The sequence below is a fragment of the Rhincodon typus genome, chromosome 12 (genome assembly GCF_021869965.1).
Source record: "Rhincodon typus isolate 14 chromosome 12, sRhiTyp1.1, whole genome shotgun sequence".
Classification (NCBI taxonomy): Eukaryota; Metazoa; Chordata; class Chondrichthyes; order Orectolobiformes; family Rhincodontidae; genus Rhincodon; species Rhincodon typus.
In genome coordinates, this window is record NC_063343.1 from 13,607,102 (window position 1) to 13,631,519 (window position 24,418).

The following is a 24,418-nucleotide window of genomic DNA, read 5'->3' on the forward strand; positions in this document are numbered from 1 at the left end:
TTATAATGTTAACTCTATTTCTCTCTCCATAGATGCTGCCAGACCTGCTGAGGTTCTCCATCTGTTTCACTTCAGATTTCTAGAATCTGCTGTATTTTGTTGCTATCTGAATTGGAGAAAAACATGTAATGAACAAGATGTGCAGGTTGATTGGCCATGGTAAATTGACAGTAGCGTCCAGGGATGTGTAGTTTAGGTGGATTACCTGTGGGAAATGCAGGCTTATAGGGTAGGGGAGTGAGCCTGGGTGGCATGCTTTTCAGAGAGTTGGTGTGGACTTATTGGGCCAAATGGTCTGTTTCTATACTGTTGGGATTTTATGATTCTACGATTTTATGAACATGTTACCCAGTTGATCTCTCCCATTTAAAAAGCTGTACAGCATTGAAACAGACCCTTCGGTCCAACTTATCCATGCTGACCAGATATTCTAAATTAAGCTAGTCCCATTTGCCAGCATTTGGCCCATATCCCTCTAAACCCTTCCTATTCATATACTCATCCAGATGCCTTTTAATATGTTTTAATCGTAAAAGCCTCCACCACTTCCTCAGGCAGTTCAGTCCATACACGTACCACCTTCACTGTGAAAAAGTTGTCCCTTTGGTCCCTTTTAAATCTTTCTCCCTCACCTTAAACCTATGCACTCTAGTTTTGGACTGCCCCACCCCATGGAAAAGACCTTGGCGATTCACCATATCCTTGCCCCTCATGATTTTATAAACTTCTATAAGGTCACCCCTCTGCCTCCGATGCTCCAGGGAAAATAACCCCAGCATATTCAGCCTCTCCTTATAGCTCAAAACTACTAACCCAGGCAATATCCTTGTAAATCTTTTATGAACCCTTTCAAGTTTCACAACATCCTTCCTGTAGCAGGGAGAGCAGATTTGAATGCAGTGTTCCAAAAGTGGCATAACCAATGTTCTGTACTGCTGCAACATGACCTCCCAACTCCTATACGCAATGCACTGACCAATAAAAGCAAGCATACCAAACACCTTCTTCGCTATCCTGTCTATTTGCAATTCGACCTTCAAGGAACTATGAACCTGCACTCCAAGGTTTCTTTGTTCAGCAACACTCCCCAGGACCTCGGAGATAACGAGAACTGCAGATGCTGGAGTCAGAATCAATACAGTGTGGAGCTGGAGGAACACAGCAGGTCAGGCAGCATCCTGATTTACCTTTCCAAATTGCAGCACCTGACATTTATCTAAATTAAACTCCATCTGCCACTCCTCAGCCCATTGGCCCAACTGGTCAAGGTCCCGTTGTACTCAGAGGTAACTTTCTTCACTGTCCACTACATCACCAAATTTTGGTGTCATCTGCAAATTTATTAACCAAACCACCTATGTTCACATCCAAATCATTTATATAAATGACAAAAAGCACCAATCCTTGTGGCACACTGCTGGTCACCAGCCTCCAGTCTGAAAACCAGCCCTCCACCACCACATTTGAAATGTAAACCATCTACATCATTTCAGAGTGAAACCTATTTGTTCTTTTTACAGAATGATTTAATGGAAAATCTCAAGACAACATTTCCCGAGCAAGCTGTGCCTGCAAAGATTTCAGAAACTGTGCATGATTAGTGACTTGACCACATATGCCTGAACATCAGAGCAACAGATTCTAGAACATCCATGCTTTATTGTTTTGCCTTCAAGTATAACCCATCAGCCAAAGTGCTTTTTATCTTTACAAAGCCAATCTGTGCAGAAAAATCTGTTACTTCATCTGTTTCTCTTTTCCTGAAGATTGTACATGTGTTTGCTTATATATTTTGGGGTATTTAGAGGGAATAAGAATTTATCATTCTCTGTTCCTGACTATATATGTCAACAAATTATTGCATCTTCATTAGTTTCGTTTTGATAATTAACTGAGAATTGCATTTATTCAAAATCGCTGGTTGTTAGATCTTGTTCTTTAAAATCCAATACAGCTAAGGTATTTAATCGGCTGTCTTGGGAACATAAATTAAATATACTAATTATACTTTCTTTACATACAGAAATTACATTAATTACAACTGACAAAAATAATAAATATTGACTACAGTAACTTAAAGGGTTAACCTGATTACAGGAAATACTATAACGAAAGAACTTGCAGTTCAGTATATACTGCAGTATAGCTAAGTGAAATACTGTTAAATAACCTGGCTTGATATCTTTTATATGGCTGAATTATGAACCCATTGTTTCACAGTAACATAACTAAACTTATCTAACATTTTCAATAATAAATCTTCCTCCAGAGTCCTAAATGTGCTAATAGGTGGCTCATTTGTGAGAATGTCAGCCATGGCTCATTTGGTGGCACTATCTCTTCTCAGACACATGATTCTGAGGTCAAGTCCTACCCCAGGCACTAAGCACAAAGCCCACAGCCCACAGTTGACATTCCAGCGTATTACTGAAGGAGAGTTGCACTGTCAGAGTTGCTTTTAAATGTGTTTTAAATTGTGTTATGCTTGGTGGAGGCAAAAGATCCTACAGCACTATTTTGAAGAAAACCTGTGGAATAATCATGCGTCCTAGCCAATATTTAACACTCAATCAATATCATAAAAAACAGATTAACTGGTCATTAACACAGTGACGGTTGAGGGATTTGTGTGCATATTGACTGATGCCTTGAGATGTCTGGTGTTTGTGAAAATCTCTGGCCATCAGTAAGGAAGGGGAACGCTAACTGATCCTACCCATTTTTAATTAGGACCAGAGACCAATTCTAGCATTGTTTATTGCTGTTCCAGCTGAGAGTAGGAACAACAAAGATGGAGACAGGGCCTCCTGACCTAAAATGCTGCATACCAATTTACAAATTGGGCCACTAAGGGAGATTTGCAACCAGGTTCAACTTTCTTTCTTGACCTATAATTCTTCTGGCAATTTTGAAAATTTTCTATACTTATTCACAAGACTTTATTTTGTGGGAGGGAGACAGAGAAAAAGAGAATCCATATAAATATAAGGCAAAGTCATTTATACTTAATTCAGCAACAGCACCAGTAAAACATTCTGAAAAGCTTCAAAGAGAGTGTCACCAGACAAACTTTGATGCAAAGCCAAATATGAGGAGCTACTCAGATAGGTTACCAAAGCTTGACCTAGGAGATAAATTTTAAGGAGTGTCTCAAGGAGGCAATTAAGGTAATGATATGGATCAGTTTATGCAGGGAATTTCAGGCCTTGCAGACTGGGTAGCTGTAAGGATGCACAAAATGGAGGGATAAAAGCAATCTAGAGGCTATTCAGCTGGTCAGGTACATGAGGGGATAGAAAAACAGAGGTAATGTTTCAGTTGCATGATCTTTCAAACTGAATTCTGAAATTTTAACTTGGTTTCTCTTTTCACAGATGTTGTTTGACCAGTTGAGTATTTCCAAAATGTACACTTTCAACAGCTGTGGAATTTTGCTTTTGTTCAAGATGCAACTATTTTGTTAACGTTTGAAAAGGTTCTTATCACATATAAAAGGACATAGAACACTAGTTCTAAACCCCTCCCCCTCCATTATCTCCAAAGGCACTGGTATACTGTTTGAAAGAAGACCAGTGTTTTCTCTTGTCCCTTATCCAAATGACTAGTCTGGACATTAAGTTTCAATTAAAGAGAAATGTAAACCTAATAGAATCTTCAATTGATTTTGATATGTGGGCATTTTTCATTCAGCAAGATACACTTGATGAACAATTTCTTGATGAACAATTCAGAGCAACAGCTGGTTCTTCTATTTTTGCCCATGTCTTGACACCAAGAATGAATTTGGTGTTTTCTGCTCTTATAGCCACATACCAGATAAGGAAACGGCATATGAGCCACTTATTTTCCAACAGTTACTGGGACTAACACAGAATACCTCCCATTCTAATGAGAACAGAAAAACTGTAAACTACAAATATAAAATTAAGGGCCTTGTGTAGAAACAACTTTAGGACAGGGTGAATTAGATTGCCCGTCCCAAGCCCCTTGCTACCTGGGACCGTAGGCACCAGTGTTGAAAGTACAGAAGGGTGCAGGGTGAAATCACCTTGTGAAGAGTTGGAATTGCACTGGAAAAGTCCTTTGTGGGGATGACCAACAAGCGCCTTGGTAAACAGAGCTGGCAGAATCTGTGAGGGCCTGTTCATCCAATCAGAGGCTGTTTCTCTCCCATGCTTGCTGTTGATAGGCTCACACTGAGCCACATAAGTGACTTTCCCTGGGTTCCAACATTCGTGGAGATGGCCCTGGTCTTGTAGAATACTGGTACTGTTCCTACCTCTGGGCCAGAAGGTCTGGGTTCAAGTCCCACTTGTCAGAGGTGAGTGATAACATACAAAAACTGAATGATTAATAAGTGAATAAGAAATCGACTTCACCACTACATAGGTTACACAACAATGCTGGCATTATCATTGTCTTCAAAATGCATTTTTTGATTTGTAAGAGGATTATAATTTGGGATTCTTAATAAATATATTTCTTGTATTCTTATATTTCGAATAAATGAGAGGGGAATCATGTAATCTGTGTTAGCATCCAACTGACTAAAAGCTGGGCAGTAATTAATAAGGATCAAAGGCAAGGCTCAAACTTTGTTACTGAGAGAGAAGTGACCATTATTTACATTTGAAAACAATCATAACTGTTGGTATCACTCAGAGATAGCAAGAACTGCAGATGCTGGAGTCAGAGACAACTGGAGGGTAGCTGAAGGAACACAGGAGGCCAACAACACAGCTGGACAACTATTGGTATGTCCTTAATCAAAATAACTGAAGTTTCCTGAAACCCATGGAGATGTTCATTGTATCAGTATTGTAAACTCTTGCACGGAAACCTGCTCCTCTGATTTTAAAGTGAAAATATATTATGTCAGAGATAACTAATAGATAGTAGATAACTAATATTTCTAGTTGGAGACAGGATAGGGTGCTTTCTGTTGCAAGGGAGAAGAATAGAGAAAGCCATTTTTAAGATCAAGTTACGAGCTTTCCTGTAAACCCAGGGAAATATCACAAAGTCAGTTACAGATTCGATACTGTCTACTTTGCAACTCACTTAGAGTAAAAGGAGGAAAAGTACAAATGTTAGCCAGGTCTGCATCTTAAGCAGAGAAAATACAAACCATATCATTCACAGTGCAGAATGCAGGTGGGAGATGGTGCTTAGTTTTGGGTATTGGGGTTGTGATGGGGACAGAATGTTAGAAGGTTTCCTTAGCTTGGAACTAGTAAAAGAAATTTAAGACTGAGATGGAGAGGAATTTCTTGTTTCAGAGCGTTGAGTGTCTTTGGATCTGCTTGCCTCTGAGAACTGTAGGGGCAGAGTCCTTGTATATATTTAAGGCTGAGAAAGATAGACTCTTGATCATTAGGGGAATCAAGGATTACAGGGAAAGGGCAGGAAAGTGGTTGTGTGGAATGTCAGATCAACCATGATCCTCATGAATGGCAGAGCAGGTTCGATGGCCTGAATGGCCTATAACTGCTCCTACTACCAGAAACCTACAGGAAACCTCAACGTGAAAAACAGTTAGGCTGGGGGCAACTGGGAAAAAAAAGTCTAAGTGTCCAAAGCCAAGAGAAATAGAGTCATAACAGAAACCAAAAGGGTTTTATGATTTTTAAAACATCATTAAGTGAGAAGGGAGCGAGATCCAAACTTGTGCTTCAGAGTCAGCATATAAAAGAAAGCTGAAGGTTTGCTTACCTAGAATCTAAGGGAAAAATCCCTATAAAAGTATCTCAAATCATAATTGGAATAGTAAGAAAAACGTAAATGAGTTCCTGAGGGCTGTCACATACCCTGGGTTGGTCCCAAAAGAAAATAGTCACAACAGAATTGACAAATAATGAACATACTAAGTTAAATGTATGAGAAGAGTTGATTGTGGCCGCACAAGTTAAGGTCTCTTAACCTTTATTTGCTAAAATAGGAGGTTATCAAATAAGTTGAGTGAATTGGAGGTTCAAACACAGTCATAAGTCTAACATAGTGGCCTTGACTGAGACATGATGAGTAGCTACTTGTGATTGGGAGTTAGGCTTTCCAAAAAGGATAGGGGAACTATAAAGGGAGAAGGAGTGCCCTCATTTGCAAAAGGTATTATTACACCACCAATAAGAAAGGATATAATAAGGTAAAGCAATTGCAGAAACATTGCAATTAGAATTAAGGAATAATAAAAGACATAAATGTAATGGGAGTTGTCTAATGCCTCTTGAGCGCAGTACCAAAGCAGCAGAAAGTATTCATTGGGAGATGAGAGGCATTTTTAGCAAATATTAATGGGAAATTAATTTTCATCTGGATTGAAAAGAATAGAATAATTTAAGTCAGAAAGTAAATGAACTTGAGTGCATTCAAGATACTTTTCTGGAGCCATATGCTCAAGATCCAACTAGCAGACAGGAAATGCTCGGTCTAATAATTAATTTGAGATAATGAATAAGTCAATGGTAAGAGAAGATTGATATAAAAGAGATCATAACATGTTATCAAGATTGTAGACCACCATAAACAGTAAAAGGAGTTAAACTAAGAATTTTTTCATACATGATCAAATTATACCCCTTAGGGACAAGAGAGATACTTATCAAATTAAACAGCCAAAATTAATGGAAAAAGGACATAAAATATAAATAATAACATGAATCCAGGCAACTAGGAGAGACAGAAGAACAATGAAACAAGGCAAAAAGGATATCAGGTGTATGGAAAAGGTACTATAAAGAGAGACTTGTGTGGGTTAGCAAGATTAATCCATGTTTCTTATTATTATATAATAAGAAATAGGCAAGTCCAAGGTTAAACAGTCTGCCAGAAAAACAGTAAAATGTTAGTTCCACTAACAATTTTAAATCTGAACAATATAGATGTATAAAAAGATATGGAGTCAAAGCGGATGCATAAGATCAAATCAGCCACAATCTCACTGAATAGGCTGAAGGTGCTGAGGGTACTACTCATGTCCCTACGGTCCTATCACGTTTGGAGTACCACAAGTTGAGTCATATGCTAAAGATTACAAAGAACAAATGACAATACACACTGTACATTAAAAATATAATAGATAGCAAGCAAGGAGTTACAAGCAAGTAATTCAATCCTGCACTTTTGGTAATTCCAATTACAAATCCTCGCAGAATCTGGGGATTGAATTATTGTCTTAAACCCAATTGGAGGTATTTGTTTTTCTCCAGAATATATTAGAAATAATAATTATCTTTCATGCCTATGTTTCACATTGCTTTCTATAGCAGAAACAGACAGTTGGTTAGTACATTTCAAAGAGCTGAAAATAAATATCTTCTACCTATTAATGTGCTGAAAGTGTACATGGGACAGAAAACAGAAATTAACATTTCACCTAGTCACCAATCTGACAGAGCTACATTTCCAACAATTCAATCATATTTCCAGCATTTGTTCTTCTTCTTCTTATCACTTCCAGCAACTCAACGTTTTTAACCTGGCTAGTATTTTATTTACATTGTATTACTTTGAATAAATTGCACAAAGCAGTCCATTCTGCCCATATTTTGCACAAGTATAAGAGAACAAGAGAATCTTCAGCTAATGTCCACTATTTGCATTAAATTAAGCACAATTAACAATTAGATAACTTTCTTTTCACACATAATGCTGAATGTGACCAGAATCCCGTTCTTTTCACACGCTGTACTCTTTGAGGTCAAAACCCTTTGATTTCACGCTCTCTATACATGACAAGTCACTTCCACTCTACACAATCAGAAAGTAATAGATTCCAGTGCTGACCATGTTGAGCGTCTGAATTGAGCTAGAGCAAAAATTACCCGAATAAAATAAAAATAGAAAAATGGAAAGTGCTAGAGAAATAGAAGTAAAGCAGGTCTGGACACATCAGTGGAGAGAGAAACAGTTAACATTTCGAGTCTAGTATGGTGCTTATTTGGAACTCAGTTCTGAAACTCAGAACATGGGTTTTTAAAAAAAGAGACATTCAGGAGAAAAACAGAAGTTTTTGGAAGCTCAGCAGGTCTGGCATCATCTGTGAAGAAACAAATCAGAATTAACCTTTCAGGTTCGGTGACCCTTCTTGTTTGGGCCCTTGGATAGTAGGGAGGAAGGAGGTAAATGGGCAGGTGTTGTTCCTTCGCCAGTTGCAGGGGAAGGTGCTGGGGGTGGGGTGGGGTGGGGGGGGGGGGGGGGGGGGGGGGGTGGTGGATGGTGTTGGGCGTGAAGGAAGAGTGGACCAGGATGTCTTGGAAAGAACGGTCCTTGTGGAAGGTGGACAAAGGAGGGGAGGGGAATATGTGTCTGGTGGTGGCATCTTGCGGGAGGTGGCAGAAATGGTGTCTGATGATCTTCCAGATCTGCATGCCGGTGGGATGGTAGGTAAGGACAAGGGAAACTCTATCGCTGTTGCAGGAGGGAAGAGACGAGGTGACGGTGGAAGTACGGGAGATGGGTTGGACCCGGTTGAGGGCCCAGTCAACAATGGTGCTGGAGAATCCTCGGTTGAGGAAGGAGGTGGACATTTCGGAGGCTCCCTTGTCAAAGTTGGCCTCATCTGAATATATGTGACGGAGATGGAAGAACTGGGAGAATGGGATGGAGTCTTTACAGGAGGCAGGGAGTGAGGGTGTATATACAGGTAGCTGTGGGAGTCAGTGGGTTTATAGTGCATATTAGTGGCCAGTCTATCCCCAGAAATGGAAACAGAGATGTCGAGGAAGGGAAGGGAGGAGTCAGAGATAGACCAGGTAAAAGTGAGGGCAGGGTGGAAAGTGGAAGCAAAATCGATTAACTTTTCCAATTCCGGACGAGAGAGGGAAGCAGCACCAATGATATCATGGATATATCGGAGAAAGAGTTGGGTGGGGGCCGGAATAGGACTGGAACAAGGAATATTCCATGTACCCCACAAAAAGACAGGCATAACTGTGGTACACATGCAGGTACACATATCCACCCCTCTGACCTGAAGAAAATGACAAGAGTTAAAAGAGAAGTTGTTGAGGCCCAGTCCTATTCCGGCCCCCACCCAGAACTCTTTCTCTGATATATCTATGATATCATCGGTGCTGCTTCCCTGTCCACCGCCATTACCAATACCTCCTCCGTCCCCACTATCCAAGGGTCTAAACATATCTTCCAGGTGAAGCAACACTTCACCTGCACTTTCAAGAATCTAGTCTACTGCATTCGCTGCTTACAATGTGGTCTCCTCTACATTGGGGAAATGAAGCGTAGACTGGGTGACCGCTTCGCAGAACATCTATGTTCTGCTTGCAAAAAAGACCCTGAGCTACCTGTTGCCTGCCACTTTAACACACCAGCCTGCTCCCTGGCCAACATCTCTGTCTCTGGCTTGCTGCAGTGTTCTAGCGAAGCTCAATGCAAGCTGGAAGAACAACATCTCATTTTGCACTTGGGGATTCTTCAACTTTCCGGACTCACTATGGAGTTCAATAATTTTAGGGCCTGAACTCTCCCATGTCCTCAGCCCCTACCCCATGTCTTGTTATCACAGCCTGCCATTACACACTATCTATTGTTAGTCACTAACAGTCTCCATTAACAACTATTCACCTTCCTAGTCAGATCATTATCAACTCCTTTGTCTATCCAACTGCTCTTCTCTCTCTTCGGGCTCTATCCGATCATTCAGTCCCTACCCCAACCCCCCTCCCTATTATCTCCATATATACTGTCATTCTCCCAGCTACCATCAGTTCTGAGGAAGGGTCACCGGACCCAAAATGTTAACTCTGATTTTTTCTTCACTGATGCTGCCAGACCTGCTGAGCTTCCAGCAACTTCTGTTTTTGTTCCTGATTTACAGCATCTGCAGTTCTCCCGGTTTTTATTTAGACATTCAGGAGACTTTTGATAAGGTCCCAAATAAGAGATTAGCATGTAAAACTAAAATGCATGGGATTGGGGGTAGTGTATGTCATGGACAGGGAACTGGCTGGCAGACAGGAGTAAGAATTAACAGGTCTTTTCCAAGTGACATCCAGTGGCTAGTGTGGTACCACAGAGGTCAATGTTTGGACTTATTCAAAATGTATTTTAATGAATTAGATGAGGGAACCAAACGTAATATCTCCAATTTTGCTGATGATTTGGGGACATATTTTAAAGGTGAGAGGAGAGAGATTTAAAAAAAGGAAAAGAGGGGCAATATTTTTACACAGAGAGTGATTCATGGGTGGAATGACTTTCCAGAGGAAATGGTGGATGTAGATACAGTCACAAAGTTCAAAAGACACTTAGCTAAGTACATGAATAAGAAATGTTTGGAGGGATAAGAGCCAAATGCGGGCAGGTGGGACTAGTTTAGTTTGGAATTATGGTCAGCGTGGACTGGTTGGACTTAAGGGTCTGTTTCCGTGCTGTGTGACGCTGCTACACAAAGTTGGTTATAGAGTCATACAGCATGGAAACACATCCTTTGGTCTAACTCGTCCATGCCAACCAGGTTTCATAAACTTAACTAGTCTGCATTTGCCTGCATTTGGCCCATATCCCTCTAAAGCTTTCCTATTCACGTATCTGTCCAATTTTTTTTTTAATGTTGTAATAGTACCTACATCTTCCACTTCCTCTGGCAATTCATTGCATATACGCACCACACTTTGAGTGAAAAAGTTGCCCTTCAAATCCCTTTTAAATCTTTCTCTTCTCATCTAAAATCTATGCCCTCTAGCTTTGAACTCCCATTCTCTGGGGAAAAGACCTATGCCCTTTATTTTTTTATAAACCTCTATAAGGTCACCCTTCAACCTTCTGCGCTCCAGGGAAAAACAGTCTCAGCATAACCCAGCCTCTCCTTATAACTCAAAACCTCCAGTCCCAGTAACATCTTTGTAAATCTTTTCTGCACCCTTTCTAATTTAATACCACCTTTTCTACAGAAGGACGAGCAGAACTATACGCAGTACTCCAAAAATGGTTCCACCAATGTTCCATGCAGCTGCAATGTGATGTCCAAAACCTACACTCAATGCTCTGACCAGTCAAGTGAAGCAAGCCAAGTGCTTTCTTTATCACCCAGTCAACCTGTGATGCCACTGTGATTTTTTAAGGAACTATGTAACTGAACTCCTATGTCTCTCTTCTCTCTGTTCAACAACACTCCCAGGGAGACCCTTGTGGGTGGGTGTGGGGGTTGGGGTGCTGGTGTAGATCAGTGTGGAGAACAATCACATAGAAACCTAAAAAATTCTAACCGGTCCAGACAAGGTAAGTGGAGGGAGGACGTCCCATTGATCAGGGAATCCATACCTCGTCACAGTCTAAGGGTATGGGGTAGATCACTTAGGACTGAGGTGAGTAGCAATTCTGTCATGCGGAAAGTAGTGAGCTTATGGAATTTTCTGCCACAGAAAGTAGTTGAGGCCAAAGCATTGAATATTTTTCAGATGGAGTCAAATATAGTTTATAATGTTAATGGGATCAAAGAGTGTGGGGCGAAAGAGGGAGCAGGGTACTGAATTGGACGATCAACTATGATCGTAATGATGGGCGGAGCGGGTTCAAAGGCTGAATGGCCTACTCCTGTTCATATTTTCTATGTTGACTCTATTTCTATTTCTACAAATGCCACCAGACTTGTTGAGTTTCTCCAGCACTTTCAGTTTTTATTTCCAATCTCGAGCATCTACAGTATTTTGCTGATATTTACACCATTGTCCTGATTTTAATGTTACTGGATATGTGGGAGGAAACAAAAGCTAGTGTACCAGTTCTATTACTATCATGTGACAACATTGTTTGGGTTCAGTGGTGACAGCCTCTTTTGTTGAATAGTTGGTTGAAGCCTACTGTCCACAGTCACCTGAATGGCCACTTTGATAGCTGCTGAAACATATATTTGTAGCCCACTGAGAGTGACTGGCTTCAGGGAGACATTTCTGAAAAAGTGTGATCAATTTTTTTCCCTGCAATCCAGTAAAGATTACATGATGCTCTCATGCACTATGCGAATGACTGACAAGTGATAGTAGAAGCAGCTCAAAATTTAGCTCAATCCAATTTATTTAATTACAAAATCTGCACTTTAATATGTTCTAAACAAAAAGGAATTGGAACATTATATTTTAGGACGATATTATTTTCATCAATATACTCGTAAATTTAATTTTAAAAAGAATCGAAGGGGCGGGTTAATAAAAAGAAAAAATCTCCCAGAAAAAGTCTTTAACAATAACCATTTTCATGTATAAGCCTGAGGCAAGCTACTGTGATAAATAGTTCGTTTTCCAAATGTGACAGCTGAACTTTTCCGACTTACCCAAGTCTATGAGAAGCAGGCGAGTCAGTGCTGTATAGAAGGTCGTGCGGCATCTCAGAACGGCATCATGAAGTTGGAAATGTTCATTGATGCCCAGGAAAGGAAAGTGTTCACACTAATGATCCAAAAGAGAAGTCGAGGAAAATGCAATTAATCATTATGTACGCTCATTTCAATACCGTAGAGGAAGGCTTCAATTTTCACACTTATCTCTGAAGGCGTTTGCGCCATCAGCTCTCTAGTGTCTCACATTTCTGCATGTTTGAGTCCACAGACTGTATGTCAGGTAGGTTATTTGACAGTGTAGGACATCAGAAATGAGTTTAGCTGTGTTCTTAGCTGATGCCTGCACATAAGAACTCTCAATAAAGGATTAATAGGCCCAGCTGATTTGATTTGCTCCTGAAACAAGGGGAGACTGAAGCCTATTTCTATAATCACTGGCTAAACCATGTGGCTTAGGGCCTTCTTGTGGTGCAGTGGCAGTGTCCCTCCCCCTGGACAGGGAGGCCCAGGCTCAAGTTCCACCTGCTCCAGAGGTGGGAAATAACATTTCTGAACAGATTGATTAGAAAATATGTTCTTGGTACAATTCAAGTTTAAACGCTGGTCAATACTATAGAACTGAAACGGACTGGCCCTTTCAAGTAGCTGGGTTAAATAGTTAGCTTTCAAAACGTGATAAAACGTACTCAAATTTCACAAAAAAGAAAGGAGCAAACAATTTGCCTGTTTTTAATCTTGCACCTCTGGTCATACCCTAATAGATATGGGAGAAATATTTGTGATACTTCAACTTCTATAACTAAATAATGGTGTGACATCCAAAAAAGAATAAATTGCAATAGGTTAGAAAGACAATTTTTCTTTAATAAAAATATTCTCTGACAAATAAAAGCCACTTACAGCGTGATTCCGAAGCATGAATTGAACTGCATCAATCTTTACCAGCTTCTTCAAGATGGCGTATGTAATAGCAATGTTAAGGATGTGAACGAAGAACAGCACAGCTAAAAGCTCTGTGACATGACTGGTTTAAATTTCCTGTAAATGTATTCGATCATAAACATGACAAGAAACAGCTGCCAGGCAATGCCTATCAATTATCTATATTGTACCTCTTCCTGCAAGAGGTTTGCAACAGAGCATTTAAACACGTTTTTGTATTTCTGCTTTGAGTGTGTTGTGCTATCTTTGAGTACAATACCTTTCAGATATGAATGATATCTGTTTTGCAATTTAACCCAAGGATACATTTGTATCACAATACCTGGAAAATGACATTGCAAGTATGCAAAGCAAATTATGGACAATGTCACAAACTTACAAATTGACATGAAATATATACAGTTGGAATCAAACTACTGCTCTTACAACATTGAATGGGAATGACACAAATTCTACCATAAGCGTCAAGCCAGGAGACTTATCCTAGTAGTAGTGTAGTAGGGCATTCCAGAAGCAGCACCAGATATGCTAAACAGCAGAAGCAGCGTGTTACAGCTAAGTGATCCATCAAACTATAGCTAAGATCAAAACTCTGCAGTTTTGCCACAACCTGTCATGATTAGTGGGAGACAACTAAAGAGGAGGCTCCACGCCTTCAATAATGGAGGCAGTCTATATATCAGTACAAAAGACAAGGCAATCACATTTACAATCATTAGAAGGGTCTTATAACCTTGAGAAGACCCAAAAATAATTCAGAAATTCATTTGAGTGATGAAAAAAGATGAAGGATTTTGGGACTGTTTGGTTTTCAGCACTGCAATAAAAGTTCAGATAGAATGGAGACAAAAATCAAATCATTCCAAAGACAAATAAGGGGTTTAGCTCAGGGATATGCATGTGTAGGAATGAACCAGTGCAAAGTTAATTTCTTATCTATATGTTTCTTTAAAAGCAGATTCAAGTTTGGCATTCAGTGTGATGATTGGATTCAAGTATCAAAGGATATGAGAAAATAGGATGTTAGGAATAAAAGGTAAGAAGGGTGGAACTTCATCACTTTAAGAGTAATGGCATTAGAGAACTCTTTGCCATAGAAGGCCCTATCTGAACAGATGACTGAAATGCTCAGCATTAGCCTTACTTTGTATCACAGAGTTATACAGTACAGAATCAGACCCTTGGGTCCAACTCATCTGCGTCAACCAACTATTCTAAACTGATCTAGCCCCATTTGACAGCATTTGGCCCATATCCTTCTAAACCCTTCCTATTCATGTACCTATCACAATGCTTTTTTAAATGGTATAATTGTACCAATCTCCACCAACTCCTTTGGCAGCTCGTTCCATACATACACCACCCTTCGCATGAAAAAATTGTTCCTTACGTCCATTTTAAATCTTTCCCCTTTCATCTTAAACTTATGCCCTCTAGTTTTGGACTCCCCTCCCCTAGGAAAAAGACCTTGGCTATTCACCCTATCAAAGCCCCTCATGATTTTATAAACTGCTATAAGGTTATCCCTCAGCCTCTGATGCTCCAGGGAACAAAGCCCCAGCCTATTCAGCCTCTCCCTATAGCTCAAACCCTGCAGTTGCAGCAATATCTTTGTAAAACTTTTCTGAACCCCTTTAAGTTTCACAACATTCTTCCTACAGCAGGAAGACCAGAATTGAAAGCAATATTCTAAAAGTGGTCTCACCAATGTCCTGTACGGCCTCAACATGTCATCCCAACTCCAATACTCAATGCACTAACCAATGAAGGCAAGCTTGCCAAATGCCTTCTTCACCAATTGCCCACCTGTGACTCCACTTTCAAGGAACTATGCACCTGCACCCTTAGGTCTCTTTGTTCGGCAACATTCCCCAGGGTCCTGCCATTGACTATACAAGTCCTGCCCTGGGTTGCCTTCCCAAAATGCAAACACCTTGCATTTATCTAAATTAAACTCCAATCTTCCACTCCTTGGCCCATTGGCCCATCTGCCATGGCGCACCGGTCCATCTGATCAAAGACCTGTTATCCTCTGAGATAATCTTCTTCACTGTCCACGACACCACCAATTTTGGTGTCATTTGTAAACTTACTAACCATACCTCCTATATTCACATCCAAATCATTTGTATAAATGGCGAAAAGTAATGGACCCAGCACCGATCTGTGCGGCACACCACTGGTCACAGGCCTCCAGTCCAAAAAATAACCCTCTACCAACATCCTCTATCTCCTACCTTCAAGCCAATTTTGTATCCAGTTGGCTACCTTTTCCTGGGTCCCATTTGATTTAACCTTGCTCACCAGTCTACCATGCAGAACCCTGTTGAATGCCTTGCTGAAATCCATACAGACATCTACTATTCTGCCTTCATCAATCTTCTTTGTCATCTCTTCAAAAACTCAACCAACTTAGTGAGACATGATTTCCCATGCACAAAACTGTGTTTCCTATCCCTAATCAGTGCTTGTCTTTCCAAATGCATGTGAATCCTGTCCCTCAGAATCCCCTCCAACAACCTGCCCACACAACTGACATTAGGGTCACTGGTCTATAGTTCCCCTGGATTTTCCTTACCACTTTTCTTAAATAATGGCACCACATTAGCCACCCTCCAGTCCTCTGGCACCTTACCCGTAGCTGTCGATGATAAAAATATCTCAGCAAGGGTTCCAGCAATCTCTTCCCTAGCTTCCCACAAAGGTCTAGGATATACCCAATCAGATCCCAGGGTTTTATCGACTTTTATGCGTTTAAAGACCTCCAGCACCTCCTATTCTATAATATGGACACTTTCCAAGACATCGCTATTTATTTCCCCAAGTTCCCTAGCTTCCATGTCCATCTCCACAGTAACTACTGACATGAAGTAGTTCCATACATAGTTGGCCTCGTTGGTCTTTAAGGGGTTCTACTCTCTCCGTAGTTATTCTTTTGTCCTTAATGCATTTGTAAAATCCTTTTTTATTCTCCTTAACCCTATTTGTCATCCTGATTTCCCTCTTAAATATTCTCCTACTGCCTTTATACTCCTCTAGGGATTCGCTCGATCCCAGCTGTCTATGCCTGGCGTATGCATTATTTTTGATAGATTTTATAATTCTCAGTATGTTTAAACAAACAAAAACACAATTCCTGCCAAATGAGGTAAGAAATTAGCTACTTATAATCCTCATCCCAAATTATGATTCTGCTGACAAAGGAATGGTCGCAGTTTTGAAAAAAATATGAAGGATCATTTAATATGCTTCTCTCCTTTCTCGAACTAGTAGGAAATGGAACAAAGCCTCACTGGTGCAGTTGGGTTACACTTTTGAACTTCAATAAGGTATATCGTTATCATACTGCATGGGAGAGTTTTCTGTGTCTGCCTTGCAAGAATTGCAAGAACTTTACTATGTATCCAGGCCATGCTGCACCTGTCCTGTATATAATTAATAGTGTAGTGTAGAGACAGCTTTACACTGTAAGTTATACACACTTAAACCATCCTGCAGTGTTGAATGGATCAGTGTAATGAATGCTTTGCACTGTATCTAGCCAATGGTATATCCACCCTGGAGTGCTTTGTGTGACAGTGCTCGAGGAGGACTACTCTGTATTGCTATGCCCCCATGGGTAAACTAAGATACCAAATTTACTGAATGGCTCCCATATGTAGAAATTAACAACATTGTTTTACTTTTTATACCTTTAACACTAAACAGAACCAATATAAATACAATATGGATGACAGTTCAAATTAAAAGGTAAATTTTACTTAAATTTACGCAATAAAGATACATCCATAAGCATTTCCATTAACTATGCCATTACATAGCTACACAGTTCCATGACATGTTTTTTTTATTGAGGTCAGGAGTCCTAACAACAACAGCTTTCACACCTCCAAAGTAAGAAATTCTTTGACGAAGCTTTGCTCCTTGGGATCACAACAGTGCTGATGGTGCAGCTTTCCAGGGCTCCTTTTCAATTGTCCAATAACGCTCCAGTTTATGATTCGGCATCTTCTGGGGAATCAACCAGCTCTAAAGCACATCTGAACTATTCAAATAACTTTCTAGCGTTTAAAACTTTATTAGCCAGCTTGCACAGTACCTTTAAGAGTTCCTGTCTCTTTTTCTTTCAAGTAGAAAAACTGACTTCTCCCTGAGAGTGATCTGCTTCTACCCTTCACGTGAATTCTCTGTGTTTCTGTTTCTGGGCTGAATCTAACCTTTGTTTGGCTAAGTGCAAGCTGCATCAGGTTTTTTGGAGGGATTTTGTCGTGAGGCTTTGTGAGATTTCTTGCCATAACTTAGCAAACTCAACTCAATAACTATCTAGCTTGCCTCTATGGTGTCTGTCATATTTGATTCTGACCCCATCTTAACATGTGGCATCACCAAAACAATTTACCACTCAGCAGATATTGCCTGGCATCCCCTGTGCCTGCGACATCTCCAAAAGTCTGTGGTGCACTTGGTCAAGCACTGTCAATCCACAACTGCCCTGCATGCTTTCCAAAATATTTCCCACAAAAGGCAGACAGGGGGATAATGGCACCCTTCTAAGCAGCAGGAGCTGCTGGATGGGGTGGCATAGAAGTGAGACTTCTTCTTCCCCTAGGACCAGCAGTGGAGGCTACAACACTAGACTATGCTAATTTGGTCTGAGGTTGCTATCCAGGTTAAATCAGTCTTAGCCATGTGGAAGAATGCCTATTACTCTACGAAAAAGGTCAACGTCCTTCTCTATTCACCATAAGTGCCATCATCTTCTCTTTGATATTTAACACGCACTGTATGTCTGCTATTAGACCAATCTCCCACTGAGACCCATGCTCTACCACTCTCACTACTGCCTGCAATATCTTCTGTCACTTGCTGTTGCCCATTCTGACCCTAGCACCACTAAGCCTGCATACTCTCTGTGCTGCCTAATCACTCACTTGGGGTACCTTCCTGCTTCAATCACCTGTAATACTTGCCATTCTGTCATGACAGAAGGAAAACAGCTTCCAATAGGGGGGGAAAAAGATCCAAGGTGGATCGTGGCTGCCTGACATTTTGTTCTTCTTCTGTTAGTTCGAAAACATTCTAACTCTGATTGCGCTGAGTGGCTGATGGATCATGTCAAAGCTCATGGACTGTTAGTGGAAGCTTTCTATGCCTGGACTCCCTGACTGAAAGCTATTTCCCTTGATGAGCCTACTGACAACCATTGAAAGCTTTCTTCCTCTGTGACTACACTAAATGGTACAGCAAGAAAGAGGTAATATGAGCCTGGTAACTTGGGCTGAAGGGCCAAGATAAGGCAAGGTAATGGATGGAAGGGATTCTGTGTGCACCCAGGTAAGTTCAGAGAGAGTGAGTACTAAGACAACAAGCAAACAGCCCAGAGATACAGTTTGTCCAGTCCCTGAGCTGGTTGTGTTCTCCTCAGCACTTTGTCCTTGCAGCAGCATTACAATGATTGTTGCTGGTGCAGCATTGAAACATCCTGTCAATGGACTGCACAAGTGTCGTGAGGGTTCTTCGAGGCTGGTGCATAACAAATGCAGTGGACAAGGGGCATTTGTGATTGGTGCCCATAGAATGTTTATTGATTTGATGGTGCTCAATGTCCAACATGGAACTCCTGAGAGCAGCGGCAAGCTGTATTCACCCACTCTGATTTCCATGTCCAGTTTTCTCAATGTCTAATTAATGATAAGACAGGAAGTTGAATATTAATTTAATGAGATTAATAAGCCACAATTCCCCTTAATTGGCAATTCCCTGCTGCCTAGTTGGGCTTGTCGATTTGCAACAAATTTCACAATACCTCACATCGCTCAGACCCCTATGCGATTCTGCCCAATTCTCTGTCTGCTTTCTCCTTCTGCATATATGTGCTGTCTGCATACTGTCTCAAGCTCTTCTTTGCTTTTAGCTCTCCTTTGTTTTACAATGCTCCTTTCTGTCTGGCCAAATGACTCTGGTTTCAACTTACTTCCTGTTCATACTGCTTCAAGGTCAAAGGTCACAAGGAGCAGAGAACAGAAATTATAGTTGATCTGTAATGAGGCCTGTAAGTACTGCTCTGATTTAACAGGCAACAAAGATGCCAGTGCTCAAAGTAGAGTTCAGCAGGTTTAACTGTATGGGAGCTGATCTGTGAAAGTGAGGTGGGATGGCAATGGGGTGTCTCTTACTGGGTTCCTGATGCTTATTAGAGGCTTCTCCCTATTGTTGGCCCGACCCCAGCAAGATATTGGACTTACCTGCAGGTCTTTGTTGATTGCTCTCACTCACCTCCTTGGCCTGCCTGCAGCAAAGGCAATGGCCACTGCTCCTGCTCACATAGTCAGTATGCAGAGCTGCTGACCTCTGATCAGCTGGCCGCTCTATGAGGCAAGATTTCCTACAGAAGAGAGACAGAGGTTTCACCTCCTGCTAGCAAAGGGCTAAGTGAAGGCCAGCTTGTCCTTGACATTTATACTAATGCATGTGTTGCCCACCCTCAAGGTATAAGCCAGCTCAATGGAACAGACTAATAGGAGATTTACTCTGTACCTACCTACCTACGTTACATTTTCTCAGGCAGTGTTTTATGAGACACTGCAGAGGAAACTTTTCTCTATATCTAACTTGGGTTATAAAATCCCTGGGGATCGTTTGATGGATTCATGCAAAAGTATCTTCATTTTGCATTTCATGATATGCGCACACCATGGAAATAGACTCTCACTGTTCTGCATCTCTCTATAATTCAAACTGTCCAGTAGGTGACCTAATGAGCAAGGGTACCTGATGTATAAAGTGTTCCATTCATTGTCGCAAACCATCTTCATCCAATCTACACAAAATTAACAAGTAAAAACTTTGAGAAAAGTATTTGCACCTTTTTCCGTTCATCCTCTCCCAGTAAAAAGCTCATTGGTACAATACAGATGTCTGAGAAAGCTGGAAAGCACATCTCGCTGGTGCACCACTTCTGAAAACAGTGATGGAAATTACTTTGGCAATATTATTTCAAGATCACTCACAATATTTTGCAGAGAAAAATAACAGACATATCATAAACAGTCAAAATAACCACAAAAATTGGGATGTGTATTGTATTTGGGGTGAAAATGGCCACACAGCAAAGACAAGTGTAATTCATCATTTTTTTGATTTAATACCTTGGAAATATATTAAAATAATAAAAAGAATCCTGAAAACCTCAGAATTTGCAGTGATAAATAGCACCCCATGCCTTTATTGCATTACCCATACAAACAGAAATATTGCACGGTGGATTTTGGCAGACAAGTGCGATTATTTTCCAATAAAAAGTTGCATATTAAATTCCAGTATAAAAGTGGGTGGGTATTACTTTCTGGAGCTTTCACTGCCTGCCTCGGGGGGGCAAAAGGTTTAAAACTTAACTTTAATAACAATACGGCATTAGAAACAAAAAACTTGTTTCACGTCATTTACGTTTTGCTGATATATATATGTTTAGTTTTTATATCTATAGAAATTGCTTTTGCTTTCTAATCGAACCATATAACTTGACTGATACACTATTGTTTGCAACCACCAGAGGCCTGAGTCAAGCTTGATTAGACATTTATAAACATTAGAAGCGCACTCGTCCAAAACCTAACAGTTGTCAGTTTGGATGAGTGGTAACACATTGGCTAGTGACTCAGATGTTAAGAGATAAACAGGTAACCTCTTTCTTGAATGGTAAACAATTGACGAACCTAGCTCCAAAAGTTAATTCTTTCTATTTTTGTTCTCAAAATTGCCAGTAATGTTCAGAAAAAATGAAAACCTAAATATCCTCAGCTAACATCAGAATGTAAAGTTCCTGAGGTCCAAGCGGATCAGATAACTTGCTATATTTCTGATTGCGCCTAAAAACATAACCCAGGCACTCTAGACGTTGAAAATTAAAATCCAGAAAATATTAAAAACTATGAAAGTAAAATATTGCAGGTGCAGGAAGTCTGAAATAAAAATAAAAGAAATCCTGAAGAAGAGAGTTCTAAAGAAAAATCATCAACGTGAAATGCTAACTCTGTTTCTCTCACAGATGCTGTCTGACTTGCTGAGATTTTCCAGTTTATATTGTTCTTATAGTTTATTATGAAATTACAGAATTCCACTAGTTATGGAAGGAAAGATGTTTCTTCAGAACCTCTGCCAGAAAAATTAACTTCCGATGAAAGGACACAAATGAAATATTAATCTCCCACTCGTCTTTACTCTTATACATAACAAATTAGCCAGTCCAGCCTCAATTCTCAACAGCCATAGAATTGAGTATAGCTAACTACAAACTTATGAGAATTGAAGAAATGCATCCCAAGGCTAATGGATACAGATGAATTATCTTATTCTTTTGTGGGAAATGGGTGCTGCTGGCAACACTGACAGTTGTTGCTGTTTGTCATAGCTTTTGAATTGAGTGTCTTACTCAGACACTGAGGGCAATTAGAAGTCAACCACATTGGTGTAATTCTTGAATCACATGGAAGCCAGGCCAGGTAAAGATGCAGATTTCCTTTCTTAAAGGGGTCATTATTGAGACAAGATTTACATTCCAGATTTATTAACCAAACTTAAATTCCAATAATTTGTAGAGAATGTGCAAACTCCACACAGACAGTCGCCCAGGAGTGGAATCGAACCTGGGTCCCTGGCGTTGCGAGGTGTTATGACTGGATTTGAAATCATGTGTTCAGAGTATTAGCCTTTGAGTTACTAGGCCAATAACATTACCACACAAGTCAAAACTTCCCTATAAACAATTACAGTCACAAATGTAGGAATATGTGAAAAAGATGAGGGTTGGTCTTTTAAGCCAGATGCTATGACTTGAATGAGTGTCCATTTTCCATTTCTAACAATTCTTACTGCTGATATACTTTCGATATAGTTTGCTAAATCACAGATACTTAATAAAATACTACCAATGTAATGCACTGCTGGCATTTTATCTTGATTTCAATGCTTGTTGCTCTGGTTTGCAAGGAAACAAACTTGTCCCTCTAATGTGCTTGGGAGACCCAGGTAGAGAGATTTTCATTTTGTGGAAAAAAATAAGCTGAAAAGCAATCAAATCAGTCCAACATTACGGCAGGACATGAATCCATTGAAGGAGTTTAATATACTACAATGCAAGAAAGAGGGAATTACAGGTCAAAATATCCCAGTCTTTCTTAAATAACCCTGAGCAGCTTGCAACCAGTCAGACCACCTAAAGGAATTTTCTGAAGGGATCAAAACTGAGATCAGATTTAATCTCCACATTTATTAACTGAACATCCTAGTCAGCAATACCCACATCTGATTTCAAAAAATGGAGCAAGACGTGACTAAGACTTTTTATGATCCACTTCATCAATTACTTTACCCCTTGTGTCTTTTTCTTCCAGAGATTCAAAAGGAATATATGTAAAACTGTAGGTTTCCTTTAGACTTGACACTAGCAGAGAGGAGGACGGAGTAGAAAGAGAGGTCTTTGCCAAGTGAGCAGTTTTTGTTCATGCAGAACCATGTAAATTGTTTTCAAAGTGCACGTTACTCTAACCTTTTCTACTGCAGCTGCACCATGACATCAATGCAAAGGATATCCAACAGATAGGTCATTAAGAAACTGCAGTGTTCTGGAAATTACAAGCTCACTTCTCCCCCAGCATTTTAGATTGTTGACACTGTAAGAAAAGGGATGTTCATTACTAGATCCTGTGAAAACATCTAATTCTGAAAACTGTCAACAAACTGAGAGAGCAACAAGCAGAATGGCTATCTGCTTATTCTCCTTCTTTACAAAAACTCTTTCTTCATTTCCTGTTTGGAATAGATACAGCACATGATCAAAATATTCCACAAATACATTCATATTTAACATTTCTCACTTTGTAAGCAGACATCCACATACTGGCTTCATACATTTAAATTACCGTAGACAGTTCCTTAATGCAATATTAGACAAGGCTACATTTCAGCAGTCAGAGAACATGCCTGCAACCTCATCTTCAAATATGTTCCAAAGGGTTCATGCTTACATTATTGTATGTTACCTTATCTCATGTTTCCATAGGTGCTACAGTGCATTTATACATCAGCTTCTATGTGCAAATCTTGGACTCTTGTGGTGCAGTGGTGGTGTCCCTAACTCTGAGCCAAGAGGTCTAGGTTCAAGTTTCACCTGTTCCAGAGGTGTGTAACAACTTCTCTGAACAGGTTGATTGGAAAATATTCTGATGTGCAAATGCCAAATTTTCTGACAACCTGAGTGTACTTTCCACATTCACTCTGGCTACTGCACAGAAAGCCCCTTTTCTTTCAACTATGCCTTCCCAGTGACTGACATTAGTGAATGGGGTGGATCTACTCACCCACCTACAGCGTGGGATCATTGTACTGAGACACAGCAGCATTAGTAAGGGATTACTACACAAAATGAAAATTACTTAAATGGCCCCAGGATTCTATGACGGAGTATGCTGAAACTCATTGACTGCACTGCTGTGGTGTGAAAGCACTTATAATGGAGCTTATTCCAGTACAGGTCACTGTTCACTACAGACATAAAGTCTCCAACTAAATGTCAGTGGAAGATTTTGATCAGAAAACGCATGGGTTAAACTGCACATCAGAGGGCATTGAAACAGCCAAAGCATTTTAGAACTTTAATAATGTTATACAACAAATAATTTGTTCACATTGGCTTATACCAAAGCTTCCCATTCTTGTGACTGATCCACATATAGTGATAAAATACTTGTTGCTGTAAATATATTGGTCTCAAAAAGATACATTAGCCTTGTTGATTTATGAGAAATGTTAATGTTGAGGAGGAAAATGTAATAAGTATCTAAAGAAAATTCTCCTTGAGAAAGACTCTAAGATGAGTATCCGTTTTGCTAATCTCCCTCTTACTGAAAATGCTTACTTGTGCTAGATGTTGGTTCCCTCCTGCTACCAGTTTTTACCAGTTTTTACTCCTAAGTCCCAACAGGCTAGTCAGCTGTGTAGTGTAACACAGATGCTTCAATCCACTTGGTATCAGTGGATTGTGATAACCATTGGAATTGCTGTCTGATGTCCAACTTTCACTGGTCTGGTGAGGCCAATTCTGGCACTCCTACTGTCATTCAGGTGGCAAATAGCTAACTTGACAAGCACAAATTCAAACCTGGGACATTCTGTACAGCTCAATTG

General features: G+C 40.2%; 1 protein-coding gene across 1 annotated transcript in view; it reads right to left on the bottom strand.

The window, feature by feature from the left end:
* The window catches only part of LOC109934887 (ran-binding protein 17-like), a 557,500-nt gene that overhangs the window by 345,136 nt on the left and 187,946 nt on the right, over positions 1–24,418 (bottom strand). Inside the window, exons 4-6 of the mRNA XM_048603939.1 lie at positions 22,825–22,905; positions 13,193–13,256; positions 12,287–12,401 (exon numbers count right to left, since the gene is read on the bottom strand). Coding sequence (XP_048459896.1) covers positions 12,287–12,401; positions 13,193–13,256; positions 22,825–22,905 — 260 coding nt within the window. The remainder of the gene's footprint in view (positions 1–12,286; positions 12,402–13,192; positions 13,257–22,824; positions 22,906–24,418) is intronic.